Consider the following 13239-nt stretch of genomic DNA (forward strand, 5'->3'; position numbering starts at 1 on the left):
ACACCTGTACTGATTCATTACTTCATATTTATTCCATTTAGACAGCTTCCTTTCTCGAAATACTATTTTTAATATTTCAGTTTTACATATTTCATACCAAAGCATTTTAACAAGTCGGCAGTCTCCCACCGAGGCAGGGTGACCCAAAAAGAAAGAAAATCCCCAAAAAGAAAATACTTTCATCATTCAACACTTTCACCTCACACATAATCACTGTTTTTGCGAGAAGTTCATAGAGAAGAGAAACTTTTCACAGCGCTCAGCCCAAGTTCAACACAAGAGAGCTCATACAAAACATAAGCCATATCAATGTTCTCTGTGCCTATAATATTTTTCAAAGTGTTTAGCTCTATTTAAGCACATGAGAGTTCACACAAAAGAGAAACCATATCATTGTGCAGCATGTTTAAAAAATGTTTCTTGGCAGTGGCATATATTACATCATATGAGCACTCATACAAGTGAAAACCATTTAAGTATTCCGAGTGTCTAAATGGCTTTTCACGGCATTCATATCTAGAACTACTCATGAGAGTTCATGCTAGAGAGAAACCCTGTCAGTGTGCAGTGTGTCTAAAGGACTTCATCAGTAAACCAGAAATTAACCTGGTGGTTAACGCTCTCGCTTCACACGGCGAGGGCCTGGGTTCGATTCCCAGCCAGAGTAGAAACATTGGACGTGTTTCTTTCCACCTGTTGTCTATGTTCCCCATCAGTAAAATGGGTACCTGGGTGTTAGTCGACTGGTGTGGGTCGCATCCTGGGACACTGACCTAAGGAGGCCTGGTCACAGACCGGGCCGCGGGGGCGTTGACCCCCGGAACTCTCTCCAGGTAAACATACAGGTAAGAAACCTTATCAATGTTCAGTATGTGTAAAAGATTTTGCTACCAGATCAGCGTTCGTAAGGCATACGAGAGTTCATACAAAAGAAAAACCATATCAGTGTTCCATGTGTTCTAAAAACTTCGGATCATTCACAGCTGTGTCTACAGCTCTTTTCCAGCAGGTCAAGTCTAAAGATACACAGGAGAGTTCATACAGGGGAGAAACCCGATCAGTGTTCAGTGTGCTTAAGAAGCTTTGCACACAATAATCACAAATAGTATCATATACTATGAGAATTTATACTAAGGAAAGATTACACCAGTGTTCAGAATGTCTAAAACACTTCTCTAAAAAAGTCTAATAATGCATATAAGAATTCACACTGGTGAGATGCCATATCAGTATCCAGACTTGGCAGACGATGCAACATCCCCCCAATGAAAAGCAGGGGTGTCACTAGCACGTTAAGAGACCACACAATAAGTGTCAGGGGCCCGAGACCGTTCAACTGCCTCCCAGCACACATAAGGGGGATTACCAACAGACCCCTGGCAGTCTTCAAGCTGGCACTGGACAAGCACCTAAAGTCAGTTCCTGATCAGCCGGGCTGTGGCTCGTACGTTGGTTTGCGTGCAGCCAGCAGCAACAGCCTGGTTGATCAGGCGCTGATCCACCAGGAGGCCTGGTCACAGACCGGGCCGCGGGGGCGTTGACCCCCGAAACTCTCTCCAAGTAAACTCCATGTAAGAGTGTCTAAAAGAGTTTTCATAGCAGTCTTGTCTTGCACAACACAGGAAAATTCACACAGCAGAGAAGCCACAAAAATGTTCAGACTGTCTGAAAGCATTTTCGAGAAAATCCGCGCTAATAACATAATGCCTACGCATAATATAGGCTCTCTTTGCATTGCAACCCACTATTGTAAATACAAAATCTCAATGTAATTTGCAAAGACATAAAATAAATAAATAAATTAATACTTCAGTTTACACTGGAGAGAAACCATACCACTGTTCAAAATGTTAGAAAAAAAGGTTTTCACTGAATTCTTGTCTATTAAAACATTTGAGAGTTGATATTAGACAAACCATACGATTATGCAGAGCTAAAACAGCTTTACAATTTAAAAAGAAATGTAGAAACCTTATGACGTGGGGATATGCTCTTAAAAATTGACACCTTATTGAAAATGTAGTTATGAGAGAAAAAGATCAATAGAAGAAAAATAGGGTTTCATTTGGACACCTTGAAATTCACCAATCACTTTTTTACTATTCTATCAGGCAAATTTATTACAGTATAGCTTATTTCATTCTGTTAATCATTACTTAAAGTATTTGAGGAATGTGAAGAGGGTTAAGGGGGGCTGAGTTGGATCTAGGAAGGTATAGTATCAGCTAACACACTATATATGTCAGATTTGTGTGTATTTTTGTGATTTTAGGCAGTGTAAATAAGCCGTACAAAAAGTTGCCTCAGATCATTTATTGATTAGGTTCATTGGTCTGAAAATGAATCAATTAGTTTCAGGATTTCTTAACACTTTAAAGTTCGCAACAACACAGTGATTACGATAAATATTCTCATTAAAATTATATATCATCCGAAAAAAATATTTAAAGAATAGTAAAAATATTGAGTTATTTATATCTAAGAATGATCCATACCACGGGCGGGATTTGAACCCGCGGTCAGAGAGTCTCAAAACTCCAGACCGTCGCGTTAGCAATCGTGTCATTACGATTTCGTGAGTCATCTAAGAATGATGATTATTCAACTGTCTTTTGCATGTATCCTCTCAAAAGAAGTTTTGAAAACTATGTTTTTCATAATAAATAAATTTTATAACTAAGACCATCAAGCTGTTAAAAATCTTTTAACTAACAATGCTTTAAGATGTATGTGCAGTGTTATAATTCATTCAGTGAAACATATTTACCTGCTATTTTTTGAGATAAAGGAGCCATTATTCTTTTCATCAGTGCTATAGTAACTGATGCTTAAGATAACGCTAGATATTTGTACACCACCATAACCAGGTCAGACGTCAGTAGGAAATCGATGTGGGAATAATGAGAAGTGTTCATCATGGGTTCTTCCTGTTTAACCGAACCTGATAAAATTTCCCAGGGGCACCCTCACGGGCCTCAGTATCAACATGGACCCACTGTATTCGGAGGAAGATGATGCTGGGAATTCAGCAGATTGGTCCCGCTTGCCAAACCTGAGAAAGTTGTTATCACTGTCAAAGTGTGGAAGTCCTTGCTTATATCGGCGTTTGTTAATGTCCTGTAAATCTTCATAAGAGGCTACATTGATTATCTTGTCCTCAGGGCGGATGTCTCTGGCCCAGGCGGAGGGACTATGAGATGGCAGTGACACATATATGCTTGGAGCACCTCTCTTCATGCGCTGAGAAGTTATCTCCCCTAACTCAGGAGAGTTGACATGGTGGACTGCAGATGCATCTCGCTCAGCACGGGTCATGAGGTCGACTTTTCTGGGTGAGGGGGTCGAGTTGTTGTGGCGATCTACAGACCGGCCGAACCTAAAATAGATACATTATTTAAGTTAATGATATTTTTTAACACATTGGTAGGAGTTTAAGTTCATGGAAGCCACTACAATTTGCTCCATCTGCTAGGAATTGTCAGAGGAAGTAGCGCACTCAGCTCACACACTGAAGTCCAGGGATTGATCCCCCGCTACAGCTGGAGAACATTAGGACGTGATTCCATAAGACACCTGTTATCCCTGTCCACCCATCAGTAAAATGGGTACCTAGATGTTAGTCGACTGGTGTGGGTCGCACCCTGGGACAAAATTGACCTAATTTTCCCAAAATGCTCTGCATAACAACCGGCTTTTTATATAGTAGTATGTCATTGATATCAGCTTGTATACCTTGTACATGTACTTGTAGAAATATATTATTGTTATTATCTAGAAAGCAACACTATCTGGTGAGTATTGGTCAGAAAGTAAACACAGGAAGTTGCCCCAACTAGAGAAATAAGAACATGAACAACTGTGTTGGGATAGTCTTAGAGATTATCAGCAGTTAATTCCATTTCAACATGCACTCATTATATCACTCATTCCTATAAGTACTCACTAGTTGAGTGAAACTAGCTTGTTGCAATAACTGGCTTGTTGCAATAACTGGCTTGTTGCAATAACTGGCTTGTTGCAATAACTGGCTTGTTGCTATAACTGGCTTGTTGCAATAACTGGCTTGTTGCAATAACTGGCTTGTTGCAATAACTGGCTTGTTGCAATAACTGGCTTGTTGCAATAACTGGCTTGTTGCAATAACTGGCTTGTTGCAATAACTGGCTTGTTGCAATAACTGGCTTGTTGCAATAACTGGCTTGTTGCAATAACTGGCTTGTTGCAATAACTGGCTTGTTGCAATAACTGGCTTGTTGCAATAACTGGCTTGTTGCAATAACTGGCTTGTTGCAATAACTGGCTTGTTGCAATAACTGGCTTGTTGCAATAACTGGCTTGTTGCAATAACTGGCGTGTTGCAATAACTGGCTTGTTGCAATAACTGGCGTGTTGCAATAACTGGCTTGTTGCAATAACTGGCTTGTTGCAATAACTGGCTTGTTGCAATAACTGGCTTGTTGCAATAACTGGCTTGTTGCAATAACTGGCTTGTTGCAATAACTGGCTTGTTGCAATAACTGGCTTGTTGCAATAACTGGCTTGTTGCAATAACTGGCTTGTTGCAATAACTTTTACTTTCCTATTAATATTAACTTTACATTGCAGATGCCTTTTTTCACTACATGAGCGATCCGATTTCGGTGCTTCCTTATGAATATAATGATGATGATGATGATGATGATGATGATGATAATGATGGTAATAATAATACTCCTTAAAAATAATAATAATAGTACTAGTAGTAGTAACAATAATTTATTATAATTATTATTATAATTATTATTATTATTATTATTATTATTATTATTATTATTATTATTATTATTGCTATTATTATTATTATTATTATTGCTATTATTATTATTATTATTATTATTATTATTATTATTATTATTATTATTATTATTACTATTTTCATTATTATTATTATTATTATTATTATTATTATAATAATAATAATAATAATAATAATAATAATAATTATTATTATTATTATATATCCTACAGGCTCTCCTAGCACCTAATTACACTCCTGCTTAGAAACTCTCATCGCGAAATGCACTCATATGTACATTCCTACAAGCACTATTACTTACACACAATCATTCCTACATGCACTATTACTTACACATAATCATTCCTACATGCACTATTACTTACACATAATCATTCCTACATGCACTATTACTTACACACAATCATTCCTACATGCACTATTACTTATATACAATCATTCCTACATGCACTATTACTTATATACAATCATTCCTACATGCACTATTATTTATGGTTTAGAAAGACACGTAAGCGAACACTATAACATATTTATTAGAAAACGTTTCGGTCCTGGGACCTTGATCACTTCTAACATACAGAGGTAGAAAGACATTATATATATAGGCGGAGAGTGAGATGTGACGCACGTGACCTGAGGAATGTCATAAGAACATAAGAATGGAGGAACACTGTAGAAGGCCTACTGGCCCATGCGAGGCAGGTCCTTATCAAAACAACCTCTGCCTATGATGAGGACGGGTAGACGATGAAATCATGTGACTCCTGTGTTGTTGGGTTGGTGCTGCTTAAGTATCATGTATGCCAATGTTTTTGAAATTTTGTAGTTTCCAGTGTTGCGTTCTATAGTGTCGGTGACGGCGATTAGTGAGGCTTCTAGGCACCGTCGGCGTCTGAGGTCTGGTTCGGTGAGAACGAAATTTCAAAAACATTGGCATACATGATACTTAAGCAGCACCAACCCAACAACACAGGAGTCACATGATTTCATCGTCTACCCGTCCTCATCATAGGTAGAGGTTGTTTTGATAAGGACCTGCCTCGCATGGGCCAGTAGGCCTTCTACAGTGTTCCTCCATTCTTATGTTCTTATGACATTCCTCAGGTCACGTGCGTCACATCTCACTCTCCGCCTATATATATAATGTCTTTCTACCTCTGTATGTTAGAAGTGATCAAGGTCCCAGGACCGAAACGTTTTCTAATAAATATGTTATAGTGTTTGCTTACGTGTCTTTCTAATCCAACTTGTCGGTTGTGATGAATGGTTTGAAAAACCGACAAGTTGAAGACTGAAACACTTATGCAGCATATGGATGGACTGAACACATCGACTCAAGGTTGAGGGACTAATTACCTCATACTCCTCCTCTCCTTACGCCTTCCTCTTTGTATTGGACTGATGAAGCCACTGTGTGGCGAAACGTTTCCTGAATAAAGATTCCCATATGCTGCATAAGTGTCTCAATCTTCAACTTGTCGGTATTTATTACTAAGGTTTATACCAACTATTATTTATACACAATCATTCCTACATGCACTATTACTTATACACAATCATTCCTACATGCACTATTACTTATACACAATCATTCCTACATGCACTGTTACTTACACAATCATTCCTACATGCACTATTACTTATACACAATCATTCCTACATGCACTACTACTTACACACAATCATTCCTACATGCACTATTACTTATACACAATCATTCCTACATGCACTACATGCACTATTACTTAATCATTCCTACATGCACTATTACTTACACAATCATTCCTACATGCACTATACTTATACACAATCATTCCTACATGCACTATTACTTACACACAATCATTCCTACAACTATTACTACACACAATCATTCCTACATGCACTATTACACACAATCATTCCTACATGCACTATTACTTATACACAATCATTCCTACATGCACTATTACTTATACACAATCATTCCTACATGCACTATTATTTACACACAATCATTCCTACCCAAACATAACACTTTCTTGGTCTTCTCTTTATCTGTTTTATTACGTATATTAATTATAGTGAATACTTACAAATATTTTTTTTTATCCTGGAGACATTATTTTTATTTATTTCTTAATTCCTCCACATATTCTTACTTAGCCTAATTTTTTTTATAAATAATTGAATATATCTTCGAAAATTGTAATTTTATGCTTAAAAAAGCTAATTTGTTTCATTTGTGGATTGAGTATGATAAGAGTATAAATCGTTATATTTCTCTCTCATGCCTCATTAATGTCATTCATGTCAGGTGACCCATGGTCTGGTAGGCAAAGCTTCACACGCTGAAGGGCCGGGTTCAATTCCCGGCAAGGTTGGAAACATTGGGCGTGTTTCTTTACACCGGTTGTCTATGTTCACCCATCAGTAAAATGGGCACCCGGGTGTTAGTCGACTGGTGTGGGTCGCAACCTGGGACAAAACTGGTTATTATTATTAATTTATTATTATTAAAGATTAGCCAGTATTCTCCCGGCCCGGGCCTTTTCCAAGTGGTGGCCCGGCCTTGGCTCCCCCTTTAGGGAGTGTCTGAGACCTAAGTCTCGAATGGGAGGAGGCACAAGTACCTCCTCATCTTTGGGACTAACTGTCCCCAGGCCTAGCCACAAGCTAGGCCTCTCTGGTCTGCCATCCCCGCCCCAAGGGGGCTAATGGGAATGACAGTCTTATGAGCTAAAGGCTCGGGCTCAGGCACCTACCCTACCCTAGAAGGGTTAGGCATGGTGTCGATCCACACACAAAACTGGTGTCAGCTAGGCCTGTATACCTTGTACATGTACTTGTAGAAATAAAGATACGTATTATACTATATTATTATTATTATTATTATTATTATTATTATTATTATTATTATTATTATTATTATTATTATTATTATTATTATTATTATTATTACCATTATAATCTTTTGCCTACTTCATGAACTCTCCGGTGCTTCATGTTATCTATTAATTATAATTTCCTTGTTACCTCAACTTCCAGTCACCTTTTCTGATTTTTATAGTTTCCTCTATTTCTAGTTTTTTTCTTTTTCCTATTTTCTCCGATTTCCTTCTTACCTTAAGTAATTTCTACCATCGAAGCCTCTGTTGGAGCCCTCCTTACTTAAGCGGTAAAAATCGTCAACACTGTCTATCCATGTCTGGCTTCCTGGGAAGAAAAAATTTCCTAATTCCTTCTCGGACAAATCCACTGAGTCGTTGTCTGTGTTGGATGAGGGAAAGACCTGACTGGGCTGGCTGAGCGCTGCAGCGAGGGGTGGGGCGGGTGAGGCTTGGGCCCATGAACTCCATGTGATAGTTATGGGAAACATCCAGACTGCTAGAAGCATGATGCTCGACCTGAGTGTAAGAGAAATAAACATGTTAGTACCTGTCTTATGATGTATCAAAACTTTTATTTATGTTGCTTTAATGGCGGTGGTGCCCCGTGGCCTGGTGGCTAAAGCCCTCGCTTCACATGTCTAGGGTCTGGGTTCGAGTCCCAGCGAGGTTAGAAATATTGGACATATTTCTTTACACCGGTTGTCTATGTTCCCCATCAGTAAAATGGGTACCTGGGTGTTAGCCGACTGGTGTGGGTCGAATCCAGGGATAAAACTGACCTAATTTGCTTTCGATATAGTAGTATGTCATTGATGTCAGCTAGGCCTGTATACCTTGTACTTATAGAGATAAAGATATATCATATCATTATATCATATTCAAAGCAAAATTATGTTTTCCTATTTTAATACAGTAGATATATTTTTTACTTATAGTGGTTTTTATCCGCTAAGAACCCCCCCCCCCAAAAAAAAAAAAAAATGTATATATTTAGCCGCAGATAAAAATTGTGGAACATGCCTTTGACTCTGAACTGCTGGAGAGACTGAGCTGCTGGAACTGCCATCACAGTAGTGATATCTCAGGCACGTGAAGCAGGATAAGCTTCAATTATAGCTTCAATTATATGGGTGAACATTGGTAGGCCGGCATTTTACACTCGTTAGCATACTGGCTTGCCTGTTGTAGGACTGGCTTGCCATGTGTTCAAAACCCAATATTCTGCAAGTTGCTTTATCATAGCTTGATAAAGTTATCTTTGATAGATTTGTTATTGTAACAGACTTATGCAGTTTTATGTACGCTTCTCGTTTGCTGGAACGAAGATGTGATAAGATGAATCAAGATTCTGAACTGTAGTGAGGCTGTGAACTGCTCAAATGGGAGTGCAAATGTCATAAACATTAGTCTCATAGTACCATTCTAGAATGGTACTGAGCTGAAGAATTAGACACATGCGCAACATCTGGGCATTTTCACTTTGTAGACGTTTCGCCATACCTAGAGTATATCTGGAGAGGGTTTCGGGAGTAAACGCCCTCGCGGCCCGCTCTGTGACCAAGCCTCATGGTGCACCATGGCCTGATCAACCTGGCCTTAAACTAACGTACCAAACACAGCCCGGCTGGTCAGGTACTGACTTTAGGTGACTGTCCAGCGCCTTCTTGAAGACAGCCAGGCGTCTTTTGGTAATCCCCTGTATGTATGCTGTGAGACAGTTGAACAGTCGTGGGCCCCTGACGCTTATTGTGTTGTCTCTTAGCGCACTCGTGGCACCTCTGCTTTTCATTGGGGGAATGTTGCACCGGCTGCCGAGCCTTTTGCTTTCGTATTGAGTGATTTTTGTGTGCAAATTTGGTACTAATCCCTCTAGAATTTTCCAAATGTATATTAAAATGTATCTTTCTCGCCTGCATTCCAGGGAATACAAATCAATGAACTTCAACTGCTCCCAGTAATTTAAGTGTTTTATCGTACTTATGTGTGTCATGAAGGGTCTCTGTACATTGTCTAGGTCAGCAATTTCACCTGCCTTGGAAAGTGCTGTTAGTGTACAGCAATATGCTAGTGTAGAGAGAACCAGCAAGTTGAAGATAATCATCATGGGCTTGGCATCCCTAGATTTGAAGGTTCTCATTATCCATTCCATCATTTTTCTAGCAGATGTGATAGATACATTGTTGTGATCTTTGAAAGTGTGATTCTCTGACATTATCACTCCCAGGTCCTTCATAGTAGTATTCTGCTCTATTGTGTGGCTGGAATTTGTTTTATATTCCAATATAGTTTTAATTTTCTCAAGATTTCCATATCGGAGAAATTGAAATTTCTCTTCATTGAACTTTATATTGTTTTCTGCGGCCCATGTAAAGATTTTGTTGATGTCAGCTTAGAGTCTGGCCGTGTCTTTGATGGACGACACTGTCATGCAAATTCGAGTGTTATCCGCAAAGGAAAACACGGAGCTATGGCATACGTCTCTGTCTTTGTCAGATATGAGTTTGAGGAAGAGGATGGAGGCGAGTACTGTGCCTTGTGGAACAGAGCTTTTTACTGTTGCCGCCTCAGACTTTACTCTGTTTAATATTACTCTTTGTGTTTTATTTGTTAGGAAGTTATGGATCCATCTACCAACTTTTCCAGTGGCTTTATCCATACAATTCAAGTACATAATGTGACGACAGAACTACATAGAAGACGAAGCAGTAAGTGCCTCCGCCTAGGAGTAGGTTATGAGCACCATAGTACTGTACACATAGTACTGAGTTGTTGGAATGAGACCTAACATCTGAAGAAAGACTGAACTGTTTGAAAAAGAGATAAAAATTCTGGAACTAAAAATTATACTGCTGGAATGAATCGATTGACGTTAGGAGTGGTACTTTACTGGGGTAGGGGGTGGCCCTTTATTGGGGGTAGGGGGTGGTACTTTACTGGGGTAGGGGGTGGTACTTTATTGGGGATAGGGGTGGTACTTTACTGGGGATAAGAGTGGTGCTTTACTGGGGTAGGGGTGGTAGTTTACTGGGGGTAGGGGTGGTAGTTTACTGGGGATAAGAGTGGTGCTTTACTGGGGTAGGGGTGATACTTTATTGGGGATAGAGGTGGCACTTTACTGGGGATAAGAGTGGTGCTTTACTGGGGTAGGGGTGGTAGTTTACTGGGGGTAGGGGTGGTAGTTTACTGGGGATAAGAGTGGTGCTTTACTGGGGTAGGGGGGGTGGTAGTTTACTGGGGGTAGGGGTGGTACTTTACTGGGGATAAGAGTGGTGCTTTACTGGGGTAGGGGTGGTAGTTTATTGGGGATAGAGGTGGCACTTTACTGGGGATAAGAGTGGTGCTTTACTAGGGATAAGAGTGGTACTTCACTGGGGTAGGGGTGGTAGTTTACTGGGGGTTGGGGTGGTACTTTACTGGGGGTAGGGGTGGTACTTTACTGGGGATAAAGTGGTAGTTTACTTGGGGTAGGGGTGGTAGTTTACTGGGGGTAGGGGTGGTACTTTACTGGGGTAGGGGTGGTACTTTACTGGGGTAGGTGTGGTACTTTACTCCAGAGATAGGACGAAAGAAGTTTTCTTTGATATTTTATAGTGCCCTAATTTCCACATGGGCACTGTATGGAGCTTTAAACAGAATGAATGTTCCCGAATGAGTAATTTTCATAGGCAAATAACCCGTCTCAAAAACAAATAACAATGGCTGGGTTTTATCAAAAACACAGGAATGAGCTGGTACACTGCTTGCTTCTACCACTACCTGACCCCATCACACGTGATCTTGCAAACTAACACTTGTTTTCTCTATTACCTTTGGTGTGATGTGTCTTTTTTCGAGCCCAATCTCATGTTGATCGTTAGCCTTATATGGCGGTGCATTTGCTCATCTTATGTACTCAATAAAGCCCAGCCTTTGGCAAGAAGTTATATTAAATGGATGGAAAGAGAATGTGATCTAACTGGAAAATCTGTACTTCCGAAACGATACTTTTAATTGCTTATAGAGGCATTGGAAATATAGGAGTCTCTTAACTGCTTGACGATTATGAACTGCTGGTAAGAGACCTTAAGCTGCTGGGATGAGACGATGAATAGAAGGAAGGAATTTCTGAATAATAAGAATAAAAATGTGTACTGTCATGGAAACAACGACCTCACACATGAACATTACCTATCATCATTTAAGTACCCGGCACACGAGTAAGACCCAGTACTGTGAAGGCACCCAGCAGAAGTTACTTACTTGGGCATAATTGCGGTGGTAGTGTGGAAGAGTCGCTTGTTGCTGTGGCTAAGAAAAGACTGGAGCAGAAACTTCTTCCTGGATGACGGCAGCTGTGGTAATACAGTCACCCTTCCATTTGTTGCTCTATATATATACCTGACAAACACTTGACGCACCTCAAAAATCAATCGGAAATAATGTCTGGGACGAGTCGTCGCCTCTGGTAGGCCGGGTCCTCTTCCTTGACACCCTCCACATCTCACTTCATCCCAAATCGTCGGGACGACTCATCATGTGTGATTGTCAACGATGGAAGGGTCGAGTGTCATGGGTAATCTCGCCGATACTTGATACATGTAGCAATTGAGTTTCTGTTTTTAGGAAATATGTGCGTGGGAAAAAATAGACGCGTTACATAGCAATATTTTATTGTTTGAAATATTTTACTCTGTCTTGATCATTATTATTATTATTATCATGGAGAGCGCTAAACTCACAGGGATTATACAGCGCCTTTGGGGAAAGGTGGAAGATTAATTCAGGGAATTGGAGCACAGATCCGATTCACTAAATCAAGAGCCCTTTACCAGCATCAAGGAACCTCCCTTGAGGGGCACTCTGTCTTGAGCTTATAACGCTCTACGTAAGCCGAAACGTTGTCCTAATAAAAGCTTGTTTTGCAACGTGTTTATTGTTTGTAAGTTTATGATTATTAATTAGTTGTATTTTGTATATTTCTGGTATGTTTGTTATTGCTATTTGATGTTTATCAGCTATTTGTTGAAGATAATTGATAATTGTTTTGGTCTGAAATCTGTTGCTTGAAAGTTGATTATTTTGTTAGCACCTTGACAGTTGTCATTGTTTGTTAGTATGGCAGACGATGGTTGTTACTTGATTTTTGTTTCTTGTTGACTTGATTTTGTTATGATTACTGTGAAAGTTTAGAAAAAATGGAGGAGCATTAGTTAGCTCGTAAGGAAATATTTTAATTCATTTAAGAATTGCGAAATCAATTAGAAACAAATGTGACCTGCTATCATTTTCCCCCAGGTTGATATAATTTCCAACTGGTAATTAATATACGTGAGATTGGCAATCATTTCCTCTCTTACATGTATAATGACAGTGTACAGCCATCGGTGAAGGCGTGGAGTTTTGAGATGAAATGAAGCAGATAAGCGCAGTAAACATTCCATAACAGTGAACCAGTTGAATGAACCTGGAACACTGGACTCTGAACCATTCAGAACTGTTTTTTTTTTTTACAGAGGGTTTGACAAGGTTAAGGATCCCTAGCTTTATTGACAAGCTATTTACAGGTTAAGGATTCCTAACTTTATTGACAAGCTA

The 13239-nt window shown here is 39.5% G+C and overlaps 1 protein-coding gene across 1 annotated transcript; it reads right to left on the bottom strand.

Annotated features, from left to right (window-relative positions):
• Positions 1-1979: 1979 nt before the first annotated feature.
• On the bottom strand, positions 1980-11995 carry LOC128703649 (uncharacterized). Its single transcript, XM_053798395.2, has 3 exons — positions 11905-11995; positions 7900-8181; positions 1980-3376 (listed from the first exon to the last, which is right to left on the bottom strand). The coding sequence occupies exons 1-3, from the start codon at positions 11910-11912 to the stop codon at positions 2932-2934; spliced, it is 735 nt and encodes a 244-aa protein (XP_053654370.1). The 5' UTR covers positions 11913-11995; the 3' UTR covers positions 1980-2931.
• Positions 11996-13239: the final 1244 nt, after the last annotated feature.

This window comes from Cherax quadricarinatus, chromosome 76 (assembly GCF_038502225.1).
Source record: "Cherax quadricarinatus isolate ZL_2023a chromosome 76, ASM3850222v1, whole genome shotgun sequence".
Taxonomy (NCBI): domain Eukaryota; kingdom Metazoa; phylum Arthropoda; class Malacostraca; order Decapoda; family Parastacidae; genus Cherax; species Cherax quadricarinatus.